We start from the raw sequence: 25025 nt of genomic DNA on the forward strand, positions 1-25025 counted from the left end.
CACATGGGCCTTCCTGATCATGTTCTCTTCTGATGCTTTTAGCCATGTCATGGTTTGACCGTGGCAGGCCAGGTGGTGCCCTCTCTCTGCCACGTGGGCATGTTTTGGCCAGGTAGCTCTTTGAGAATGCCCCAGGCGTTCTGAAAGGCCTGGATACCTTGAACCAAGTTTCGTGGATTCTGACAACCTAGCTTTTCTTAGCTTTTCTTAGCTCGCCTGTCCTGGAGAAGTCCTTGCATGTACCCATCCCTTTCACAAAGTAATGCCACAGAAATTGTTGTGCATTCACTTAGTCATGTCTGAGTCTTTGCAACCCCATGGACTGCAGCACACCAGGCTTCTCTGTCCTCCACTATCTCCTAGAGTTTGTTCACACTCATGTCCATCGAGTTGGTGAAGCCATCCAACCATCTCATCCTCTGTCATCCTCTTCTCCTCCTGCCTTCAATCTTTCCCAGCATTAGGGTCTTTTTCAGTGAGTCGGCTCTTGGCTTCAGGTGGCCAAAGTATTGGAGCTTCAGCTTTAGCATCAGTCCTTCCAATGAGTATTCATGATTGATTTCTTTTAGGATTGATTGGTTTGATCTCTTTGCAGTTCAGGGGACTCATAAAAATAGTAACTCATGAATTAGCTAGCTCCTCATTGCTTTGGTGTCTTATAGAACCTATCTCCATTTTAGGTTCTAATAACAATTTTTCATACAAAGCCAAGTGCTGGTTCATACCACATTATTTTAATGTAACAATATTAGCAACTATGCTTTATTTATTTTTATTGAATTAGAGCAAGTGGGTCAAGTGTTTGGGAACCAGGTACATAGGAGCATCTGTCTAAAACATCTGTTTTATGTTATTTTATATTATGGTCGCAGGTGTTGGTGATCACTGGGCTTTAGTTTCCTCCTCAGGCTAATGGGATGACAGTACTTCCTGGCGTCTAGTTGTTGAAAAGGTGAAATGAATAAATTAAACTCTTAAGAATATACTCATCATTTTTAGAGGTAGTGTTCAATTTTTTGAAAACCTTTTTTTAAGATAAGGAATGTAAAAAACTTTTACCAAAATTTATTATTTCATTTGTATCTGACATAAACTAAACCTTCAATTCAACTGATATTTTACAAAGTTCATACCAAAAATTACAAATAAGTGGGATTTGGAGAAAATTTCATGCAGGAAAATTTTGATGAATTTTGATTGCTTTTACTGATTTTTTATCAAACTGAAATAAAATGTTGGAAGTGTAAAAGTGGAAATTTCTGTAGAAATACAGTTGCATTTGAGAAATTTTTTTATTAATTTAGTTAATGTTTTCAGATATTTTTATATAGATTATTTTTAGTCTTTATTGAATTTGGTACAGTATTGTTTCTGTTTTATGTTTTGGTGTTTGGGCTGGGGGGCATCTCAGGTCCTCACCCAGCGATCCAACCTGCACCCCCTGCATTGGAAGGCAGAGTCTTAACCACTGGACCACCAGGGAAGTCTCACATTTGAGACGTCCAGCATGTCAGTACAGCCTGTGCTGTATGATCCAACTTCTAATTGTGTCAAAAAGAAAGCAAATGCTCCTTTGGTTAAATTACTTGCTCTCCATGAAAAATACACAGCTGGTTCCTTGGCACTGCTATTGATAACAGTGTGCACTCTTTTGTTCTTGAATATATTTACTCACACATTGTTAATATTAATTCACTTTGAGTTATTTTTAGCAATGGTGATGGACTCGGAAGAGCCATCTACAATCTCACCTATTTGTAGTTGTGTCCGTGGATTCTGAAAGAATAGTGGTTTAACGTAAGGGTTAGTTTGTCACTGTGAACAGAGTTAGCTCGTGTGAACACCAAACAATGGCACTGTGTCCAGTGATGTAGCTAACCTACGAAAACCATAACTCTGTGCTTCAAGAAGAAAGATGCCTTCTGAGAATGTAAATTGCTACCAGTAAGGATTGTCTCTTGACTAAACATGAGTGACGTCTTTATACTTAGCTCATTTATTAGTTTTTTATGTAGGCCATTTTGCTACAGGTCTAGTTTGTCTTTGCTGACAGAGGTCCATGTAGTCAAAGGCGTGGTTTTACCAGTGGTCATGTATGGATGTAAGAGTTGGACCATAAAGAAGGCTGAGCGCTGAAGAATTGATGTTTTTGAACTGTGGTGTTGGAGAAGACTCTTGAGAGTCTCTTGAACCTCAAGGAGATCAAACTAGTCAACCCTAAAGGAAATCAGTCCTGAATATTCATTGGAAGAACTGACTCTGAAGCTGAAGGTCCAATCCTTTGGCCACCTGATGCGAAGAGCAGACTCATCGGAAAAGACCCTGATACTGGGAAAGATTGATGGCAAGAGGAGTAGGGGGCGACAGAGGATGATATGGTTGGATGGTATCACTGACCCAATGGACATGGGTTTGAACAAACTCCAGGATATAGTAATGGACAGGGAGGCCTGGTGTGCTGCAGTCCATGGGGTCACAAAGAGTCAGACACGACTTAGTGACTGAGCAACAAAGATTGTCTTTGATCTTACATATATTATCATACCACTGATAACTAAAACCTTTATAATTGTAGTTTTCAAACATTCTCCAGCGTTCTAGACCACTCTCGCTGCTTAATAGCAGAGTAACTTGAGTGGATTACTTATTCTCTTTAGTACTGAGACCCCTTACTTATAAAATAAGCATTAAAACTCTATATGTCTAATAGAGTAGTTGTGAGGGTTGAAAGCACGGGGCCTGGAATATTACCTCTCATCTTTGCCTCCAAGTAGAGTCCACTTTTTTTTTTGAGAGTCCAAGTTATTTTAGTCCACATTTTTAGAAAAGGCAGAGAAACCAGAGATCAAATTGCCAACATCCATTGGATCATTGAAAAAGCAAGAGAGTTCCAGAAAAACATCTATTTCTGCTATATTGACTATGCCAAAGCCTTTGACTGTGTGGATCACAGCAAACTATGGAAAATTCTGAAAAAGATGGGAATACCAGACCACCTGACTTGCCTTTTGAGAAATCTCTATGCAGGTCAGGAAGCAACAGTTAGAAGTGGACATGGGAAACTGGAGCCCATTATACAGAGTGAAGTAAGCCAGAAAGATAAAGACCAATACAGTATACTGACGCATATATATGGAATTTAGAAAGATGGTAACGATAACCCTATATGCAAAACAGAAAAAAAGGCACAGATGTACAGAACAGAATTTTGGACTCTGTGGGAGAAGGAGAGGGTGGGATGTTTCGAGAGAACAGCATCGAAACATGTATATTATCTAGGGTGAAACAGATCACCAGCCCAGGTTGGATGCATGAGACAAGTGCTCGGGCCTGGTGCACTGGGAAGACCCAGAGGGATCGGGTAGAGAGGGAGGTGGGAGGGGGGATCGGGATGGGGAACACATGTAAATCCATGGCTGATTCATGTCAATGTATGACAAAAACCACTACAATATTGTAAAGTAATTAGCCTCCAACTAATAAAAATAAATTAAAAAAATAAAAAATAAATAAAAAAAGAAGTGGACATGGAACAACAGACTGGTTCCAAATAGGAAAAGGAGTACGTCAAGGCTGTATATTGTCACCCTGCTTGTTTAACTTATATGCAGAGTACATCATGAGAAATGCTGGACTGGATGAAGCACAGCTGGAATCAAGAATGCCAGGAGAAATATCAATAGCTTCAGATATGCAGATGACACCACCCTTATGGCAGAAAGCAAAGAAGAACTAAAGAGCCTCTTGATGAAAGTGAAAGAGGAGAGTGAAAAAGTTGGCTTAAAGCGCAACATTCAGAAAACTAAGATCATGGTATCTGGTCCCATCACTTCATGGGAAATAGATGGGGAAACAATGGAAACAGTGACAGACTTTATTTTTTGGGGGTCCAAAATCACTGCAGATGGTGACTCCAGCCGTGAAATTAAGACACTTGCTCCTTGGAAGAAAAGTTATGACCAACCTAGACAGCATATTAAAAATCAGAGACATTACTTTGCCAAAAAAGTTCTGTCTGGTCAAGGCTATGGTTTTGCCAGTGGTCATGTATGGATGTGAGAGTTGGACTATAAAGAGGGCTGAGCGCCAAAGAATTGATGCTTTTGAACTGTGGTGTTGGAGAAGACTCTTGAGAGTCCCTTGGACTGCAAGAAGATCCAACCAGTCCATCCTAAAGAAAATCAGTCCTGAATATTCGTTGGAAGGACTGATGCTAAAGCTGAAACTCCAGTCCTTTGGCCACCTGATGTGAAGAATTGACTCATTTGAAAAGACCCTGATGCTGGGAAAGATTGAAGGCAGGAGGAGAAGGGGACGACAGAGGATGAGATGGTTGGATGGCATCGCTGACTGAATGGACATGAGTTTGAGTAAACTCTGCGAGTTGGTGATGGACAGGGAGGCCTGGCGTGCTGCAGTCCATGGGGTCGCAAAGAGCCGGACCCTGAACTGAGCGACTGAGCTGAACTGAGTCCACATTGTGCCGAACTTGGCAGTCAGCACTAGCGTAACCCTTTGCTGTGACCTGAGGGTATTTGTTTTTATGTTCTGTGTCCTGCATTGAAACTGGGTTGGAGCATGAGAGTAGAAAACAGTGATAGCTAAAGACTATCAGATGGCTCTCTGAGAAGAAAAGGTGTTGGACACTTAACAATCAAACTCTCTTTTTTTAAAACTACAATTGTATTCTAACAGAGTTCCATTTGCAACTTTATATATAAGAAACTTTATATAAGAAATAGAAATGGATTCTATTTTACTTTTCTTTTTTTTTACAAGGAAATTTCAGTATCTTTTAATTTAACTTGTTGATTTTATATATAAGAACACACATTAAATATAAAGAAGTAACTTGATCAAGTTCTCAAAAACGTTGATATTCTGAGGGCATCTAATATGTAAACAAATAATATAAAGTGTAATAAACATACATGATATAATTGATTGAAAATTAATCAGTGTTAGTTACTAGCAATATGCTTTTATTTTGGAGGAGAAATGTCTTTTTATCCACTATGACAATCATCAAAATGCCCTTACTCATTAATGATATATGATATTTTGGCATGTGTATAAATGGAAAGCAGGATTCTGTTGAACTGCATGATCAGTCTCTTTTAAAGTAAATTAAGAGAGTGAGTTAGAAAATGATCACCCAACTGTAAGTTCCATGGAGCACTGAGAAGTCATGTAATTCCTGCTTTTGCGATGGATACTTCAAACACTTTCTGAGAATGACACTCTTGTTATATTTCCACAATTAATGGAGCAAATGTCATATCCCCTTCCAATCAGGAAATCTTATATGTACTCACTGTGTGTACATGAAGTCATTTCTTCTTAAAGATAAACATATAATTTCTACCCAAAGCAAAATAATATTAATGAATAAGGATAAAACTTTATCTTTTGTAAAACTCTTTCACATAATTGCTTTGTTTGATCCTCATGAAAACCCAGTACGGTACTTATATTTCCCTCATTTTACATGTGGAATCCTAAGGCTGATAGGTTAAATGACTTGCCTTAGAGCTGATGAGGGCTACAGTACCGGCAGCCGAAACAAGAGGAGGGTGTGTTCACCAATATTTGCTCATGGCAAGGGAGCTTTGGCTTCCAGATGAGAACTGATGTTTGGAAAGACAGGCTACTAACTCCCCTAAGATGAAAATTTTAGAAGGAGGAACAAATTTTTGTATTTAACTACAGAGCCTACTATATACCTGATCGTTTCCTAGGTATTTTGCATATTACTTTACTTATAACCACAGTGAATCTTACCTGTGTTTAAAGCATGTTGCTACAATTTCAACAATAGTTCCTGGCTTAAGAAGCCATGAACTGAACAACTCGGTTCTATACAGGTTTCAATAGAAAATTAGTTGTTTCTTTACACACACACACACACAATTATGTATACATATAAGGGCAGCCTGATGAAGTGGTTGTGAATACAGGTTCTAAGTCAGGTAGAACCTACTTAATCCCAGCTCAGCTGTTTACTAGTTGTTGGACCTAACCAGCCGAGTGACTTTGGTCAATCTCTGAGTTTCAGTTTCTTTATCTGAAAAGAAAAAAGAAAGTGAAGTCGCTCAGTCATGTCCAACTCTTTGTGACCCCATGGACTGTAGCCTACCAGGCTCCGCGGTCCATGGGATTTTCCAGGCAAGAATAGTGGAGTGGTACTTTTCTTATTTATTTTTAAATATTTCTTTTATTTATTTATTTGGCTGCACCAGGTCTTAGCTGCAGCATGTGGGAGTTTTTTTTCAGTTTTGGCATGTAGAATCTTTAGTTGGCTGCGTGTAGGATCTAGTTTCCTGACCAGGGATCGAACCCGAGACCCCTGCATTGGGAGCAAAGAGTCTTAGCCACTGGGCCACCTGGGAAGTCCCAAGACCAAACTCTTAAAAACCAGAAACAATCCCAACTAACATTGAGTTGGAAATAATACCTGTTTTCACTTACCATTATAATAGAACCAAGCGTTTTTATCGTTAACAAAATAACGTGCACATTGATATTAGGCAGCTGAGAATCACTGATGTAATCCATTCAGAAGCCTCAGGATAAAAGCGGTAGCTTTCAGCCAAGTGTAGGAAAAGTAAATAATGGAGGAGAAAGGAAAGCACAGGTGCACCAGTCTCCTCTATCCTTGTCACCCAGCACACAATATAGTCTCACGTCACTTAAGCAGAGCAGAGTCGGAGTTGTCAGAAGTTCATTTAAATTTTAAATGATCATTAAAATGATCTGGATCTTTATTGCTGTGCGTGGGCTTTCTCTAGTTGCAGTGAGCAGGGGCAACTCTTCTTGGCAGTGGCCTCTCATTGCGGAGCACAGACTCTAGGCACACAGGCTTCAATAGTTGCAGCACACAAGCATGGTAGATGTGGTGCACACGCTTAATCACTCCATGACACGTGGGATCTTCCGGGACCAGGGGTGGAACCCGTGTCTCCTGCATTGACTGGCAGATTCCCATCCACTGTAGCACCAGGGAAGTCCTTAAATGATCATTTTTGAAATGATGGGTGTGTCATCAAAGTCCAAATGATTTTCAAGTTTTATGTCTGTGAGAGACACTTTTAATTCGGTTGTTCCAAGAGGGCTCAGTAGATAGCATCATGTTTCAAAGGTAGACACAGGTTTCAGCCCAGCTATTTGAGTTACTATTGATTTTTTTGGATTTCTGCTGCTGCTACTATTGTTGTTTTTAAATAAAAATGCTGGTCTGTGCTCGCTTCGGCAGCACATATACTAAAATTGGAACGATACAGAGAAGATTAGCATGGCCCCTGCGCAAGGATGACACGCAAATTCGTGAAGCGTTCCATATTTTGTGCCATTCCCCACCTCCATACACTGTTTGCCAGATGAACACACACACAAAAAAAAATGCTGGTCTTTTTTGGTTAAAAAAAAAAAAAAAACTGTTTGAGAGTGCTGTCAGAAGTAGAATCACACGTGGACTGAACTGAGATTAGTGATGGCTCCTGATGTGGTCAGAGTCTGATGCTAAATCCAGAGAGTCTTCACTGGACAGTGTGAGTGAGCTGTTGCTCTGTGTGAATGTTGAAGCTCCTTCAAGACCCTCCTCTCCCAGGCCAGCCCTCCTCCCCTGGCCAGGGTAATCCTCTCCTCCTTGGGGTCCAGAAGCATCGTTTGTACCTCTGTGTGTAGTTAGGTATTGAGCCCTGCAACACAATTGTTTTAGCTTACTTCTGTTGAAGTGTAACAGACATATATGTTCTTCTAACACAATTATTTCTGTTTCCTCTTCCCTAATAAAATATAAGTGCATTAGGGCTCAAACTACTAACCCTTCTGGTAAACCCAGCAGGTAAATTATGGTGCATCTCCTGTATCCAAAATATTGGGCCTCATGGTCTAGACTCGTGAATGTCATACCGCCCTTATCCTTGTCATCTGAGTCCTCAGAGTGGCTCATCTCCCTCTTGACTTTTTTCCCTTCTGGTCCACAGTGCTCTCTTTCCCTGGCTTCTCTTGCCTCTGCTTCATCATGTCCTATATCTCCTCCGCTCATGGACCTCTGAGCACTGCAGACACCCGAGTTGTTCTGTTCTTGAACTTTCGTCCCTTCTGCGCACACTCTCTCTCTAGATGATCTCACTTATGCTCATGCATGTAAAAACCGCATCCTTATGTCAGTGACTCCTTTCTATATCTCTAGTCTGGACAGTTAAGTGCCGCAGGTATAAGAAAAATAACTGTCTTACCAGAAACCCTTGATCTTCCCCCCAGAAATCTGGTCCCCCTCCCCATGAGAGCACCTTCATGCACCCACGGTTTTGGAAGTGACCTTTGACAAGTAGCTCAGCTGGTAAAGAGTCCACCTGCAATGCAGGAGCCCCCGGTACAGTTCCTGGGTTGGGAAGATCTGCTGGAGAAGAGATAGGCTACTTACTCACGTCAGTAGTCTTGGGCTTCCTTGGTGGCTCAGCTGGTAAAGAATCCGCCTGCAATGTGGGAGAGCTGTGTTCGATCCCTGGGTCGGGAAGATCCCCTGGAGAAGAAAAAGGATACCCACTCCAGTAATCTGGCCTGGAGAATTCCATGGACTGTGTAGTCACGGGGTCTCAAAGAGTTGGACACGACTGAGCAACTTCCCCTTTCACTTTTTGGCACATCTTCTCCCTCACCGTCCACACTGGGGCCATCACCCCGTGCTGTGGGTCCTACCTCTGAAGTGTCTCCTGTGGCACGCCCGCCCGCCTTGCAGACAGGACGGCCCCTTTGGGCCACTGTACTCAACACAGTGGCCTTCTGCAACCCCGCCTGGATCCTCATTGTTCTCAGGAGGAGGTTTAGAAATCCTCAGCGTGGCTTCAGGTGCAGTGTTATCGGGCCTCCTCTTCCCATCCCACCTCCTGCCCCCTGTAACCCAGCAGTGGCCGCGTCTCTAAATCCCAGATGCCTGCTGAGGTTGCCCTGGCCCCGCACAGCTTAGGGTGTGTCCGCAAGCTCCACCCTGCAGGGACCCTTCCATCAGTGAGGCCTATGGACCTTCTGGACAGGGAAGCCCCTCTCTCCCCATTCTATATTTTGAAATATCCTGTGCTATTCTTTTCAATCACCTATGGCAATTGGTAAGGTTTATTTCATTGGACGATTATTTGCTCAATGTCAGGCCCCCTCGTTGTTCTGTAAAACCCATAAAGGCAAAGATCAGGTCTGTTTTATTCGTACTTTCAGACCCAGGGTCTGATATACTGTGGAGAGTCAACACATATTTGTGGAATGAATAGAGTAAACAGGAAATAAAAGTGCAAAACACATGGAATTACTATACACCAGAACATGCTTAAAACTTTAGGTTGCAACTTACTATATGGAAATAAGTTTCTGACACCCATGAGAAGACGTTTAGTTTGTGAATGAAGCAGGCTTGTACCATATCTCTGAGCTGGCAGGTTTTAGTATTCTTACTTCCAAAGATAATGGGGGAAAAATAATGGTTACCAGTTCGACAACAAATTATTTATTGTCCCCGTGGTTGTCACCTAGTATCAATCTATGAGTTTGGGGGTACAGCCGATGTGATGCTGCTTACTCTTCCATGGGGGACAGACAGGAAACCAGTACACAGACAATTTCAGCTCTTGGAAAATACTGTGAACTGAACAAAACAGAGTAATGGCCTTCGTGGGGTGGTCAGAGAAGTGCTGCCTGGCACTGCCAGTCTGATGTCCAGCTCAGAGCAACTCAGCTACATGAGATGATGAGAGCAACTTTGAGTAATAATGTGCATCACCGATAATCTGAACTGACTTAATCTCCTTCCATGGAATCTATATCCAGGAGAAACGAGTTAACGTTAAACCAGTGGCTGTGTTTATGTGTTTAATAGTTTACTAATAGGTTACCTTTTAAAACTGTGTCACTAATTATTTACAAACATTCATATTTACATTGATTTCTCACAAAAGGTCAAAAAGCTGAAGCGAGAACTCTCACAGATGAAGCAGGAATTGCTTTATAAAGAACAAGGCTTCGCCACTCTGAAACAGTGAGTATGAGAATAACGAAATTAACTCTCAAATGATCCAAGACCCCTGAGCCAATCCAAAGAAAGCAGAAGTGCAGATGACGTAAGACTTTTCTCAAAGAGTAGTCAAGTAGGACGCACAGAGCCTGGCACAAAAAAAAAAAAAAAAACACAAGAAAACAATCAACCATAGAACAGTAAAAAGACACTTGGGAAAATCTACTATACGCTTTGAAAAGGTCTGAAGTTTTCTCTAATAGGTGGAGGACCCACGGAAACTGAAGTAAGACACTCAGCTTCATCTCGCAGGCCCGCCGGCCAGCCTCACATAAAAGCAGAGCCAGGAGATGGGGCCCAGGACAAGCTGGGGTGACCAGGTTCTCTGGGGAGCCTGACCCAGGGGGCCTGTCCGCCTCTGGCAGCCCCAGGGGGACCTGATGCCTCCCGCCCTCAGGGAGCCAGTCCAGGGTGTCTGTGGACGGCCAAGTGAGTGTCCGGGCTCCCGAGTTCCCTCTGCCCCTTCCAGCTTTGGGCAGAAGGCCACTGGACCCCGGCCCCAGGCTGAGCCAGGACGGACGAGAACGCGGATGATGGAGGGCGGGTCGGAGGACTGGGGCTCTCTGCCCCGTCCGTAGTCCCCGGGAGCTGCCGTTCTCCTGCCAGACCCCAACAGGCGCACCCAGGCGTCCAGCTCCCGCAGTGCCCACCCCAGGGTCTCCGAGGCTGGGATGCGGTGGCGGTTCACGCAGCCCACAGCCTTGGGGAGGGCTGAAGCCATCGTCCCTTGAAAGGCATCCAGCGGCCCTTCCGGTCCCCTTCTCCTCCCACGCCGCCCCGCAGGGGCCCTGGCAGTGAGGCAGGATTCACCGGGGCTTCCCCAGGGGCTCCTTTCCAGGCAGGCTTACACCCTTCCTCCATCTGCCTCCACAGCATCCGAGGCAGCAAGGCGTCAGTCACCCTGTTAAAGATGCCACATGTCCACTGGCCAGGCCATCTGAGCAGATCGTTCTGTGTGTTTGGTTGAGGAGCTGTATTTCGGGACCCCCATCGCTCCTCTTCATCACCAGGCACATGACTTTCATCTCAGACACTTGGCTCTCCTGCTCAGTCTTTGGTTTTGACACTCACCTCATTTGATCATGACCATGAGACTCTTTCAGATGCTCCCATCCTGGTGGTTCTCCAACCTGACTGCTTATTAGAATAATCTGAGGAGCTCTTAAAAAAAACACATGTGTCTGGAATCCATCCCAAGGCCCCCCACGTGGTTCTCAGGTCCAGCTCTGTTCAGAGAACCTCTGTGGAGGTTGCAGCGCACCCCCCAAAACTGAGCAGACCCGGCTTCACCTAAATGTGTTGTTTAGTCAGTTGTCCATCAACATACAGGAGGGCGTTGTGGTAGGAACACCAGGAAGCATTTAGCCACACGTTACATACTTTTAAGACACATGAAATTATAACTCATGTCACCACCAGGATTAAAGGTTAGCCAAACTTGCTGTTTTTGTTATATCGATGTAACAATGATGTATTGTTTCAAAGCAGTTTGCTTGCAAGCAATTTTTATAGGAATCCAAGGCATGTTTAAGAATCTGTCAATAACATTCCACAAGAAAACAATAGCCATTTGTTGCAGAAACTCAGGCTTTCTCTTGCAGTGATTCTAATCTGAGGAACCAAGAGCAGAGAGATACCACATCCAACATTAGACGCCTCTCGTGCATCTTAACTATAGACAGAATAAAGCTGTTTTCATTCAGATGTTTACCACCGTAACTACCAGAAGATTGAAGAATAATTGATTATACCCAGAGACCATATTTTTCAGGAAATCACGTTCCTGATACTAAAGGGAATCTTACTTGGGGTTATAACCGAAAATATATTTCAGGAATAAATTTAAGCAGAATCCCACTGTAGGATTTTGCAACATCGCACTCACAGTAAAATGGAATAATTTTGTGGAATTCGCACCGATTTAAGCCGCGGTTTTCTTTCTATTTGGTGCCATCGTTTATGCTGGATGAATCAGTGTAGTCTTATTCTCTCCGTTATTCATTTCAGACTGTGGTCCCATTGCACTTTGGCCCTCAGCGCTACTGTAGCTTATGTGTAGATGGACGCCAGCAAGAGAGGCGTATGTCCGCTCTGGCCCGTCCAGTGGTACTGGCTGTATGGACTGTGTTATAGAATTGATTAATGATGAGATTGATTTTCTTAGGTTCTTGCAGACTTTTAATTACTTGTTCAGCACCATAAAATATTTTCTAAAGTGCTACTTGGAAAAATAAGTTATCTACAAACTGCACTCATTTGAGTAAACTTTAGAGAAGAGTGAATAAGACAATATCACGTTAGTTAATTTTTTTTTTTCAGACTATACCCTTCACATTGAAATACATACAAATTAGTAAATGTTTTAAGCCAAATTAGCTCAGAGACAGTCTTCTGTGATTTAATAGGTGCCGTATCTCCGGAGAGTCTGGAAATTAGACAAGGACATGCTGTGTGTCTGGGAATGCTGTATGTCACAGCGCTGTTGGCTGGTGGGACAGGGGGGTGGCTGTGTGTTTCTGAAGTAAAGCCCAGGTTCTTTCCTAATGAGTCTCAAGCCACATAGGTGATGATGAAGAACTTGAACCTTTTTTTTTTTTTTTTAAGAAGTAGGTCATTTGGTTGGGCCCTGTGACCCCAAAGAATTCAGTTACCTGAAATCCTCTGACATAGGGTGACCCTGTGAACTGTGGGACGTTCAGAAAGCAAGTACTGCTTACCAAGTACTAGTCGGCGAGCTCACTGGGAAGCTCTTTATGCAACATTAATGGACAAATGAACACATCTGCCCTTGCATCTTATTCTTAGATTTGAACTCATTCAGCAAGACAGGCAATGTTATCTTGACTCATAACTGTCATAAAAATAGAATACTTTGCATATATTTAAAAAGAAACAAGAAACTAACCAAACAATCCAAACATTATAGGATACTCACTAGTATAAGCAAAAATCACCACCCTTTATTAACAGTCACCAGACTGTGCCCTATGCTAGGTTTTGCATAGACGTCGCAGCGCATAAAATTAGACGGCAGTGATGAATCCCGAGGTTCCTGGGCTCGCCCAGTTTACTGGCATTTCTGTCTTCCTGCTAAATCAGTTCCCCGGGTCCCGAACCTTGGCCAGGATCAGCGTGTGATGAGGTTTGAGTTCAGCCAGCAGTGGGACCACCCAACCAGACTGTAAACAAGAAGCCTGAGCCTGACGCTGATGGCAGTGGGCTGGGTATGAGGTCGGGGATGGCAGGGGTCTCAGCTTGAAGTGGTCAGAAGAGAATGGAGGAAAGACCACCACCCTGAAGCTGCTGTGTGTGAGTCCAGTAGTAAACATCAGCTAACCAAGACATCCCCACACCCAATTCCTGCGGTCTGTTTAGCTTGTCCTCTGTCATTCTTTGATTGTTTTTTCCCCCTCTCCTTTAACAGAATTGATAAAAAAATGTCTGGAGGCCAGAGTGGCTATGAACTTAGTGAAGCCAAAGCCATCCTAACGGAACTGAAATCTATCAGAAAGGCTATTAGCTCAGGAGAAAAAGAAAAACAAGATCTGATGCAGGTATGTGATAGAACATTTTTTTTCCCCCAAGTCAAACTACTGCCTTCTTGGGCCTCAGAAATTGTCCTTGAGCAGAAAGTTCTCCATCAGAGTCTGGATGGCTCCTTTCCACCACAACCCCATCCCCCCCACCCCCGCCTGCACCCCATTCATACGGAATTTGGTCTCATTGGAGATTGTTACAGGTACTGAGCCAGCCGCTACCTTGGAGGAGAACAGATGGGTTCCAAGGTTCTGATATGCTTATTTGAAGGCTGGCTTTGGGTGACCTTTGAGACAGGGGCTGGTGGATCCTGGAGCCCGTGTATGGAGATTAGCGTCTTGGTTCATCCTGCAACTTACTGCAAACTTCAGGTGGAGCCCTGATAGGTGGGGTTATCTAAACCAGTGATCCTTAGCCCAGGATACAGAAAGGGTATGTCACCTGCCATCAGTGAGTAGATTATACGCCTTGAGAAGTTGGGGAGGAGTGCGAGGAGCTTAGAAAAGTTACTCCCCACCCCAGGAGATTTTGAAGTGCTAGCTGGGGGTGGCATGGAGAGATGCTGACCCAGCTGGGGGGCAGCTGTGGGGTCACCTGGGAGACAGGCTGATGGCACTAGATCCCCTGGTTACACCTGTACACGTCTCACCCTGGGGACCTGAGCTCCACTGGCCCAGCCCATGTGTAGATAAAACAACCATCGCGTGATCAGTGTTCTGCACCTACATATAGCACATACAGTCACGTTTTTTTATAAGAGGTATCTCTTCCTCCTCCTCCCCTCCTTCTATCCCATAATTATCACAAGCACTGAGAATTCTTTGTAATAGTTCAGATATTTGGAATTCTTCACCTGGCTGGATGACGATTTAGTCTGTGTCTTTCAAAAAACGTTACAGCCCATGGTGAACAGAGCCTCTACATTTGAATAAAATATTCAGCTACTTGATGTCAGTTTCCAAAATTCTGGTTGAATACACGTGAATATTCTTGAACCCATATAATTTTGCATTGAGGGATTTTTAAAATATCTTTCCAGAAGCAATTAAATATAAAAGACAACAGTAATAATAGCAAATACTTAAAATACTGACTTCGTGCCAGACGGTCTTCTGCCTGCTTTGCATAGAAATACTGCATTTAATTCTCACAGTAGCCCTAAAGACAGGCTCTGTTATTATCCTCAACTTACAGATACGAAAACCACAGTACAGAGAAGTAAGTTACTTACTGAAAGTCACACAGCTGATAAGTAGCAGGACCCAGGTTCAAACTCAGGCGGTCTTGTTTAGAATATATGGTTCTCGTACACATAATGCATACAGAACTTTACTTGGATACACTCTTTGTTGTTGTTCTACAATGATCCTGCTGATTAAATCAGTCATTCCTGAAAGAAGTTAATGGTTCTTGTACAGATTTACATTGGACTCTCATAATTTACCAATTTTAGGTCCTCTTTGATTCTTCCTGTAAACTTTGAATTTATACATAGGCCAGATTAAGTTTAAAAATTAGATAACTTTTAAATCACTAAAATATGTAAAATAAGTGATAGATACAGAAATCAACAACAGAGCTGAAAAGGGCTTTAGATATCTTCTGTGACTTTCAAACCTCTTTGGATATGACCCACAGTAAGAAATATATTTTTCATCAAAACACAGTAACACAAATATCTTTACCTGTAGATACACACACACACCAAATTTCACAGAAATATGCTTGCTTTTGATACTAGTAATATACTTTGATTTTATTTCCTAGTCTCCTCTATTTCATTTTAAAACATACTAGTCATGACCCACTGCTGCTGCCGCTGCTGCTAAGTCGCTTCAGTTGTGTCCGATTCTGCGACCCATAGACAGCAGCCCACCAGGCTCCTCCGTCCCTGGGATTCTCCAGGCAAGAACACTAGAGTGGGCTGCCATTTCCTTCTCCACATGACCTACTAAATTAATTGAATTTGTGGTCATCCCAGATGGGTTTGAAAAAGTATACATATTTTCACTGTTCACATAAAAAAGTAGAAGAGACTTGTCCAAAGTCTTTAAAAGGTTTCTTTGTTCTTTTTTGTAATGTATTATTCCATGTGACCATTTTACGTTTTATCCCTCATACATTTTATATAAAAATATATACATTTTGTATAAAAATGCCTTTGAAAGAAAATAGAGGTTAGGTAAAAAACAAGTTTCAGATCTCTGATAGTTCTAATTTCCTATCATGAGGATTTTCTATATCAGGAATAAATCCTGGCTCTTCTTACAGCCGATAATAATGAGCTTCTTACGCGTTTGTTAGTGTTTGTAAAGGGGTGGGGGGTGGTAGAAGTTTAGACTTTTCATTTTTAATGCTATCACTGGTTCACATCTTCCCTCTAAAATAAACTCACTATATTAAACCTGGATGCGGACAGCAGTCATGTTCAATTGTAAGTATCCACTTCCCCAAACCAACCATCATCATAGGTACTGATAGACTGCAGCTTCTGGGGTCTATTTCCTAATCTCTAACGTCTACATGAGCTAAATAATCTCTTAGATCCTATCCAGATATCAAATGGCATAACTGTAGACATCTTCTCAGTAGGAAGTTTGCCTGCTTTATCTACAATGAGATTGCATTACAGGTATCCCATATCTCCAGAATTTGTACTACATAAAATGGGTAGCCCTCATTAAAATAGACTTCTTTTTAACAAATTTTTCAAAATGAGAAATGCGTTTGTATGTATAACGGAGTCACCTTGTGGTCCAGCAGTAATTACCACAACATTATAATTCAACTATACTTCAATAAAAAATTAATTCAAAAAATTTTAAAATAAGAAATGCATCTATTAAATATAAAGATACCATGATTCACAGGGTGAAAGAGAAGATAACCTGTTTTAATATGATCTCACTTGTTTTCAGAGTCTGCATCTATGTGCAAAAGCTGTCTTGTACCCTCATTTTTTTCAGTCATTTAAAGAGGTAGACACCCGCAACTGCTGCTAAGTCGCTTCAGTCGTGTCCGACTCTGCGACCCCATAGAGAGCAGCCCGCCAGGCTCCTCTGTCCCTGGGATTCTCCAGGCAAGAACACTGGAGTGCGTTGCCATTTCCTTCTCCACTAAGATAAAGGAATTGTTGTTTCCACTGAGATTAGCTCTTCCGACGTAGTTTTTCCCTGGTGGGGAAGCCTCGCCCTTCCCAGCGCTCGGCTCCACAAAGCGCTTCGTGTTTCCTGAACAGAGCCTCGCGAAGCTGCAAGGGCGGTTTCACGTGGACCAGAGCATCGGCACGTCTGAGCCAGACCTGCGATCCAGCCCTGAGAACTCGCATCTCTCCCTCTCCAGACAGACGCTGGACGCGGGCTCACAAACCAGCATCTCCGGGGACGTAAGTCATCCGTGTGGAAGGGCTGGCCTGGGCCTTGCCCGGATGGGCCCTGATTACAGCATCGCTGGCAGATGGGACGGGAGCCAGCAAGGGGGTGCATGCAGCATTTCCTACTCATAAGACTGGATTTACAAATCTTAGCCTTATCTTTTCTGCCTAGGTGCCAAGCATATCAGAATCTGTCCAGATGAATAGCTTGGTTCAAACTTTCTCATACTGTATTTATTCAGAGACTCTATTGAAAGACGAGAGACACGTGAGAATTTTTTTCCTCTTAAGTTCAGAGCCTTGGAAATTAAGGTCCTTCCAAATACACATTAAGGCTAATGAAAAACATAAATATATGGCCTTTAAAAATGAAACCAAAGAACTTGCTTTACACATCTGAAGTTGATTATATTAAAATGTTTGATTGGTGGTTTATACCTGGCACTTGAAAATATTTAATGTGGTTTGAATATTATTACCAGTTTACAGTCCACCTTTTGGGACACCATTAGCAGATATTTATTTTTCAGTAAGTTCCCAGTTATTTTTGTGTTCTTTGAATTCTGTGCTATGAAAGTAGAGCAGGTAGAGATCAACAGTAGGGCTTACCTGTTTGAAAAATTAATTTTCGAAGTAATTTATTTGTGTTTATGCAGTTGGAAGTTAAATGATGGAAATTTTGGCTCACAGAGACAAGGAAATTAGTTCCAGTTCATAAATTTTTATTGACCTGTACGCCCTTCATAAACTCTTAGACACCAGAAGCATTTACCTGATTTTTTTTTTAATCCGGATTTTAATGTGTAGAGAAAAGGATGTTAAAGTCTTTGAAAAAAATTCAACAAGCTTGAATTAAAAAGAAATGTTTTGTCCCCACTGAGACGCGAAAGTAAGTGCCTTTGCAAACTGGTGTTCCCAATTTCGATGCTATCTTCTTTAGCTTTTCAATTACTCGTACTTCCTAGAAACAAAAGCAGTTTTACTTCATTCATTAGCAGAGTTAATTGACTTTTTCCCTTTTGTTTTTTTTTAAACTAGATCGGAGTGAGAAGTAGATCAAATTTAGCTGAAAAGGTCAGGCTGAGCCTCCAGTATGAAGAAGCCAAAAGAAGGTAACAGCAGGGGAGCCGTGTGGCAGTCAGTGGTCAGGGGCTCACCCGGTGTTTTCCAGAATTCATCTTTATTCCTCTGGTGACATCTGCTGGGCGCTCACCACGCGTTCTTACCAAGATCACCCTTCAGATCTTGGAAGATAAAGGTTGTGGGGTCCCTACCCACCCTACCCAAAGCCAAAAAGAACAAGGAGAATTCATGAGAAGGGCAGGAATGGAACTGTCCCCTTCTTTCTGGAAGGAAGATGCTTTAAGGCTGTACGGTACCTACTCACAATTTAAAGTAGGAAGTTGGTTCCCCAGACAGTGCTGCAGAGACTCGGGTGCTGGGCTTGGGAGCAGCTAGGAGTTTGAAGGTAAACAGTTTCAAGCACTTTCCTTGGCGTCGGAGGGAAGACCCCCCGCTGGTGTCCTGGGGGATGCCTGGGTGTCTGAGTGTCACTCACTTCTGGGGATGTCCCTGCTTTATTCTCTCTACTCTTCTTCAGCACAGCCTCACTGCCTTTTTCTTACCTGTGCCTCCTGGGAGGGTCTGGGAGACTCCTCTGTCCTTGAGCTGGTGACAGACTCAGTGGGTTTTCATAACGTAGGAACTGTGCTTGTTCTGAGAGAGGGTCATCCTGAAACACTTCATCATCTTCCTTTTAAGAGTGTGAGGATGCTGCTGTTCCGTTATCTAGGAAGGCGCTGGGGGCACAGGCCTGTATTATCAGAAGCATGAGCGCCTCAGCTGAGAACGTGCGGGGTTTCCCACCGCAAGGCAGCCCAGAGGGTGGGTGCTGAACTACAGCCGTTAATCCTGGTGATGATGAGAATTTAAAAGTCATCGGCTAGGGGCTTCTTTGGCAGTCCAGTGGTTAAGACTTCATCTTCCAATGCAGGGAGTGGGAAGCTGGGAATCCCATAGACCTCGCAGCCAAAAAATAAAAAATAAAAACCCAAAGCATAAAACAGAAGCAGTATTGTAACAGACTCAATAAAGATTTTTAAAACAGTCCACATCAAAATAAATAAATAAATAAATCTTTAAAAAAAAAAGTCATTGGCCAGATTTCTTAGAGGTTGTCTGGCTTTAACAATGCCATTATTTGATCTGCCTCAATCCAGTATTTGCCTCTGCGTAGCCTCTGTTACTAATATTACTTGGTTCTTTGATTTACTGAAAGAACCCTAAGCTTTGTTCCACAAATTGTTAACCACGTGAGCTTGAGCAAGTCACTTTGCCCCTCTGAGCAGCATTGTACGCGGCTAATTTTAACGCCTGTAAAGGTTCCCAGGTGGATTGTAAATGTCTTGAGGGTAGGAAAAGTGTCGTGGCCCACGTTGTCTGCTTCTCACGTCCGGGACTGGCGCTTTCCCCTCGACCAGGACTGAGGGCTCCTTTGTGCTTCTGCGGCTGGGGGCGTGGGAGCCCGTTCGGGGCGCTCGGCTATGAGCACCCCAGCCCCCGAGCCGCCAGAGCTCCTTGGTTCCGAAATAAAGCCGGGATCGGTGCCTGGCTTTCCAAAGGAGAACGGCCGTAACTCAGAATTAATCTCGGGGAGGCGGGCGTCATGCCCCTTCGTCTTTGGGACTTGACTTCTCTTGGGCCAGCTTGAGCTTCTGCTGGGCTGTGGCTCCCCCTGGAGCTTAAACAGCACTTGTCTTCTAGGCGTTCCCAGAAAGCGTCGCAGTTTCCTGCCCAGATTTGACGCAGTCTTTCCAAATCAAATTCAAGACCTTCCTAATGCCCGATCCCACAAGCAACAGGTGCTGTTCTTTCTTTCACTACATCGTTGCTCGCGCTTCAGTTATTTAATTCAGTCCCATCAAGACTTAAGATGTTGGTTCTTTCCCATTCAGTTGCATTGCTGTTTCTGTTACCATTTGGGGTTTAGCTTTAAAGTTACTAGTGATTCTGAGGAGATGGTAAGTCTCGGGGGTTTCTGCATATGTTGAAAGTGCTTTTTCTTCCTTAATTCTGAATAAGTAAAGAATTTTGTGTTTACTTGTGTTTGGGTTGTGTTTCTCGGAAACCTGTTTTCTCCTGCAGCCTTTGTTTTACATGCTTAATGAAGTTAATAATATCATGCTTATTTAGCATTTTGATGATTAATTTTCCAGTACGTGAGACAGTTGTTTACGGTTTTGTGGTTAAAGCTGAAGAATAGCTGATGTTACATCTATCATAAGTGCAGATGACAGGTGAAAATCACAAGTGTACACATAGCACAGTTTAAGGTGGCAACTTTTCTTGTTAACTCAAACAGGAAACTTAAGGCACAAAAATGTGGAGCTATTTCCCTCTTGGTCCTGATAACGTTTTTCAGTCACCTTTTTCTTCTCTTCTGCAACGTCTTCCATCTAAAAGGGGGGGCAGGTGCCCCCATTTCTATCTTCATCGTCTTCTGGTATATGCTGTGATAATACCAGAAAATCATCCAACATCTTGAAATAGAAATATGGGGTTCCTCATGCCCATATCTGGAGAAGGCAATGGCACCCCGCTCCAGTACTCTTGCCTGGAAAATCTCATGGACGGAGGAGACTGGTGGGTTACAGTCCATGGGGTCGCTAAGAGTCAGACAGGACTGAGCGACTTCACTTTCCCTTTTCACTTTCATGCATTGGAGAAGGAACTGGCAACCCACTCCAGTGTTCTTGCCTGGAGAATCCCAGGGATGGGGGAGCCTGGTGGGCTGCCGTCTATGGGGTCGCACAGAGTCGGACATGACTGAATCAACTTAGTAGCGTGCCAATATCAGTTGTGTTCATAGTTTACCTTTTTGAAAGATACTTATTTATCTATTTGTTTCATTGCCCCAGGTCTTAGTTGTAGCTTGCAAACTCTTAGTTGTGGCATGTGGGGTCTGGTTCCCTGACTAGGAATGGAACCCAGGGCCCCTGAGTTGGGAGTGAGGGGAGTTAGCCCCTGGACCACCAGGGGAGTCCCCATAGTTTGTCTTGATCTTGTGCTTGTGGTCAAAACAGCCAAGGGCCATTCCTCTCCTGAAGAGTCCCGACAGTCCTCACGGTGCCCCAGACCAAGTTATTGGATTCAGGTGGTCATTCTGATTGAATCGGGAGCTGACTTGATCATTGAGTACAAAGCTCTAGATGCGGTGAGGTCTGGGATCAGCAAAATCATGAAGCCGGGGAGGAGTCCCTTGGCTGGGTTTTCCTCCTCCCCACGTTGCTGGCCGCGGGACCCCCACCTGCCGCCACCCTGGTGGGGCCGCTCCCGCCACCTGTGCTGGGCGCCGCGGCCAGCTGCGTTCAGAGGAAGACCAGGTCGACGCGGCGTCCGCGGGGCCGGCCCGGGCAGCACGCAGCGTGGGAAGCGGGCTCCCTGTGTGCGGCCGGAGGACGAAGGAAGTGGCTGGAGGGGGCTCAGCCCGGCCAGCTCTTCGCTGGCGATGCGGGACCTCGAGGGGTTGCCTTGGTCCTGGTTCTGGGTGGCCCAGCCCTGTCCTCTCCCCTGCCCTGACTGGCTGATCTTCAGTTGCTGCCAGTGTACCCCGGGGACAGCATCTCGACCCAGAGGAAGAGAGCCAGAATAAGGGCGTTTCAGGCATCACTCAGAGTTGTGTTTTTTTGTTGTTGTTTTTTTAACAAAGCCCACATGTGTTCAGGCATCAGGGCTGACTGGTCCTCTGCTTCTTAAGCATCTGTGTAGTTTGACCTTCATCCTTCTTTTCAGGTAGTAGGTGTGATAACCTGGATTTTACAGGTGGAGAGGGTGAGGCAGATGAGAAGTAAGTGTAGCATCAGCTCAGGGACCAGACTGGGGCCTGCGGTTCGGTCAGCCCATCATGGCTGCCCTGGGGGGTCATCCCCAGACTTAGCCTGCCTGAGTTTTCCCCTCCTTGGGACTTCTTAGAATGTGCACGGCCATTTTATTTTTTCTTATTTTATTTTCATAATAGATATATTTTATAGAAGTACAGTTGACTCACAACGTCTCAGGTGCACGGCAAGGTGATTCAGTTATACATATACACATATGTTATTTTGGGGGTGGGGTGCTCCCCCAGTGGCTCAGAGGGTAGAGAATCTGCCTGCAATGCAGGAGACATGGCTTCGATCCCTGGGTCGGGAAGATCCCCTGGAGAAGGGAATGGCAACCCACTCCAGTATTCTTGCCTGCAGAATCCCATAGACGGAGGAGCCTGGTAGGCTACCGTCCATGGGGTCGCAAAAGAATCAGACACACCTTAGCGTCTAAACCACCACCATGTTATTTTTCAGATTATATTCCATTATAGGTTATTAGAAGATACTGACTCTAGGTTTTATTTCAGTATGGCCAACCTGAAAATTGAACTCTCGAAGCTGGACAGTGAGGCGTGGCCTGGGACGCTGGACATAGAGAAGGAGAAGCTGATGCTGATCCACGAGAAGGAAGAGCTTCTGAAGGAGCTGCAGTTCGTCACCCCGCAGAGGCGCACGCAGGACGAGCTGGAGAGCCTGGAGGCCGAGAGGCAGCGGCTGGAGGAGGAGCTGCTGGCCGTGAGGGGCGCGCCCAGCCGGGCCCTGGCCGAGAGGTGCGTGCCCCGCCCGGGCCCCCGGGCCGTCCTCCCTGGTCCCGGAGGAATCTCAAACGTGCCTGCCTCTGGCGGGCCAAACGCCAGCACGAAGGACTTGCCCCGTGGAGCAGTAAAGCAAACTCTGCTTGGGCCCGGTGGTTCCTCAGTGACTGTCGAGAACGTGAAAATGCCCGAGACAGATGCTCAATAGCTAAGGCATGTTGACAGAAAACCAGGAATGCAGTCTGATAACAGTAGCTGTAAACTATGCACTCTGATAAGAGAGATTATCTGGACTGTTAGAGCCCCGAAGCTTCCCACTCTGGGCTTTATTACTCTCAGGAATGCAAAAGGTTATTGCTTTTCACTTCACAAGGATATTTCAACAGGTCACAAGACGTTCGCTTGGACTTTGTCAGTTGAAACCCTCATCTGAAGCAGGTGGAAAGTAGAAGGGAACATACTTTAAGCCATTTTTAGATCTTCCTGTGGGAAGGTGTAAATTGATCATTTGATCTAAAAAAAAAGTGCAGTTCTGTAAGCAGATCAGATGCACTTCAAGCCGGGGGACCCCTGTGTGCAGGTTCGCTATGAGGCCATCACCCCCCGGGGTCCAGGCCGCGCTGACCGATGCCCAGACCCGTTTCCCTGTCTCAACCATAAGCCAGGTAGCCCTTTAGAACCCCACCCCGCATCATTTAGGCCCACAGGTAAGGAGCAGAATGAAGGGCAAGAAATTCACATTCGTGTATTTTCAGAGACCTGGAAGTAAGTTTAAAATCCCCAGCCATAATCCAGTCACTTTTTTCTTTTTTCTTTTTTTTAAACTTCTTGGCTTCTTCCATGCCTTGTCCTTTATACACGTTTAAGGTTGTGTGTTGACATAGTACCAAAGCATTTGAGAAGTAGGGTGGTGGAGAAGGCGGGGGTGGTGGGCAGGGAAAAACACCTCTGACATTCCTAGTCATGCGTTAGCGTGGGCACCTGCTTAACCGTGACCGTGTGGGGAGCGTTGGCCTCTGTGAGTTAAGTTGCTGAAGGAGATGGCTCATGGCTGCAGCGTCACAGCTTTCGGGAGTGTGAGAAAGTATCCAGGGGGGCCCTTTACAGATGACGGCCTTTCCCCGTCTCACATACTTCTCATCACTCCCCTGCGTCTCCTCCCCTCCCGAGCTGACATCTCGCAGGTGCGAGCCGGGCTGGCCAGGCAGGGATCCATCTGAGCAAGACCAAAACGAACAAAACGTAGGGGTCAGAAGGCAGACTTCACTTGTTTGCCTGAATTAACCTTGATGCTCTTCAGTGTCTGTGTCTGTGTCTCTTAAAGATTTAAGAGAGTCTCAGGTGAGATCCTGGGTCGTTACTGACCTGTGGTCTCTGCAGGAGCCCACAGAAGTCACATGAATTTTCAGCTGGCTGTGAGCCCCCAGAGGCCCCCAGCCCCAGTCCCTGGGGGCCACTGACTCTCAGGACCAAGGAGACCAAGCTCGCCCCCTAGTGGTCGTAAAGCGCATCGGGCAGAGCGATGCTCCGTGTGACCCATCTCCCGCAAAGAGAAATGGCTCTCAAGTGAAAAAAGCCTTCCTATGCATCTGTCTGTTCTTTCCTTACAGTTACTCAAATTCCTTAAACCCTGCACTTTGCGACAGCTAATAAGATCTTAACATTGCTGCTTCTTTTTTCGCAGCTCTTAGGGGTTTTGCCCTACGTCTTGCCAAGATGTCTTCATTCTCTCTTAATTATATGAATATTTTTGCCACTGGTTCTGAAAAAAAGGGCTTCTCTTGTGGCTCAGCTGGTACAGAATCCACCTGCAGTGTGGGAGACCTGGCTTCGATCCCCAGGTTGGGAAGATCCCCTGGAGAAGGGAATGGCTAGCCACTCCAGTATTCTGGCCTGGAGAATTCCATGGACCATATAGTCCATGGGGTCGCGAAGAGTCAGACACGACTGAGCAACTTTCACTTCACTCACTGAAAAAAATTTATAGCAAGTGGGAGGGGGTATGAGTGGGTTTTTTTTTTTTTTTTTTAATGGGAAAGGAACTTGTTCCTTCTGTAGATGATGTGCACCTTCGCCCTGGGGACACCAGGGGCAGAGGTGAGGGGTACCAAGGCACCCTGTCTTGCCAAGGGCGGCCGAGCCATGGTGTGGAGCCATGGGACCGTGGGAGGGGTCCTTCGGGGCCAGATAGAAGAGATCCTTCTCACTCAGGAGGACCACTGGCCGGGGCTGGAAAAGGGTGTGGTGAGACAGGGCTGACATCTGAGCAGCATCTTCGGCCCTACCGCAGAAGGGGGAGAGGTCATTTTCCAGGAAGGAGACCGGGAACCAGCTCCCACCAGGAGAGGCTCTGATCTCATCAAAGACAGGAGGTGGGGCGCTTGACCAAGGACAGTGACAGTCGCCCCCCCACGCCCTGGCAGGGCTTC

At 44.8% G+C, this 25025-nt stretch overlaps 1 protein-coding gene and 1 non-coding gene across 3 annotated transcripts in view; both read left to right on the top strand.

Annotated features, from left to right (window-relative positions):
- WWC2 (WW and C2 domain containing 2) overlaps positions 1-25025 on the top strand; it is a 145937-nt gene that overhangs the window by 86226 nt on the left and 34686 nt on the right. For both annotated transcript variants that reach the window (XM_043893266.1, XM_043893267.1), the window contains 5 exons: positions 9951-10030; positions 13491-13620; positions 16842-16988; positions 18015-18088; positions 22369-22611. In XM_043893266.1, the coding sequence (XP_043749201.1) occupies positions 9951-10030; positions 13491-13620; positions 16842-16988; positions 18015-18088; positions 22369-22611 (674 nt within the window). The remainder of the gene's footprint in view (positions 1-9950; positions 10031-13490; positions 13621-16841; positions 16989-18014; positions 18089-22368; positions 22612-25025) is intronic.
- LOC122688142 lies at positions 7237-7343 on the top strand. The gene has a single exon (XR_006339360.1). It is a non-coding gene; the product is annotated as a U6 spliceosomal RNA (small nuclear RNA).

The sequence above is a fragment of the Cervus elaphus genome, chromosome 32, assembly GCF_910594005.1.
Source record: "Cervus elaphus chromosome 32, mCerEla1.1, whole genome shotgun sequence".
NCBI classification, from domain to species: domain Eukaryota; kingdom Metazoa; phylum Chordata; class Mammalia; order Artiodactyla; family Cervidae; genus Cervus; species Cervus elaphus.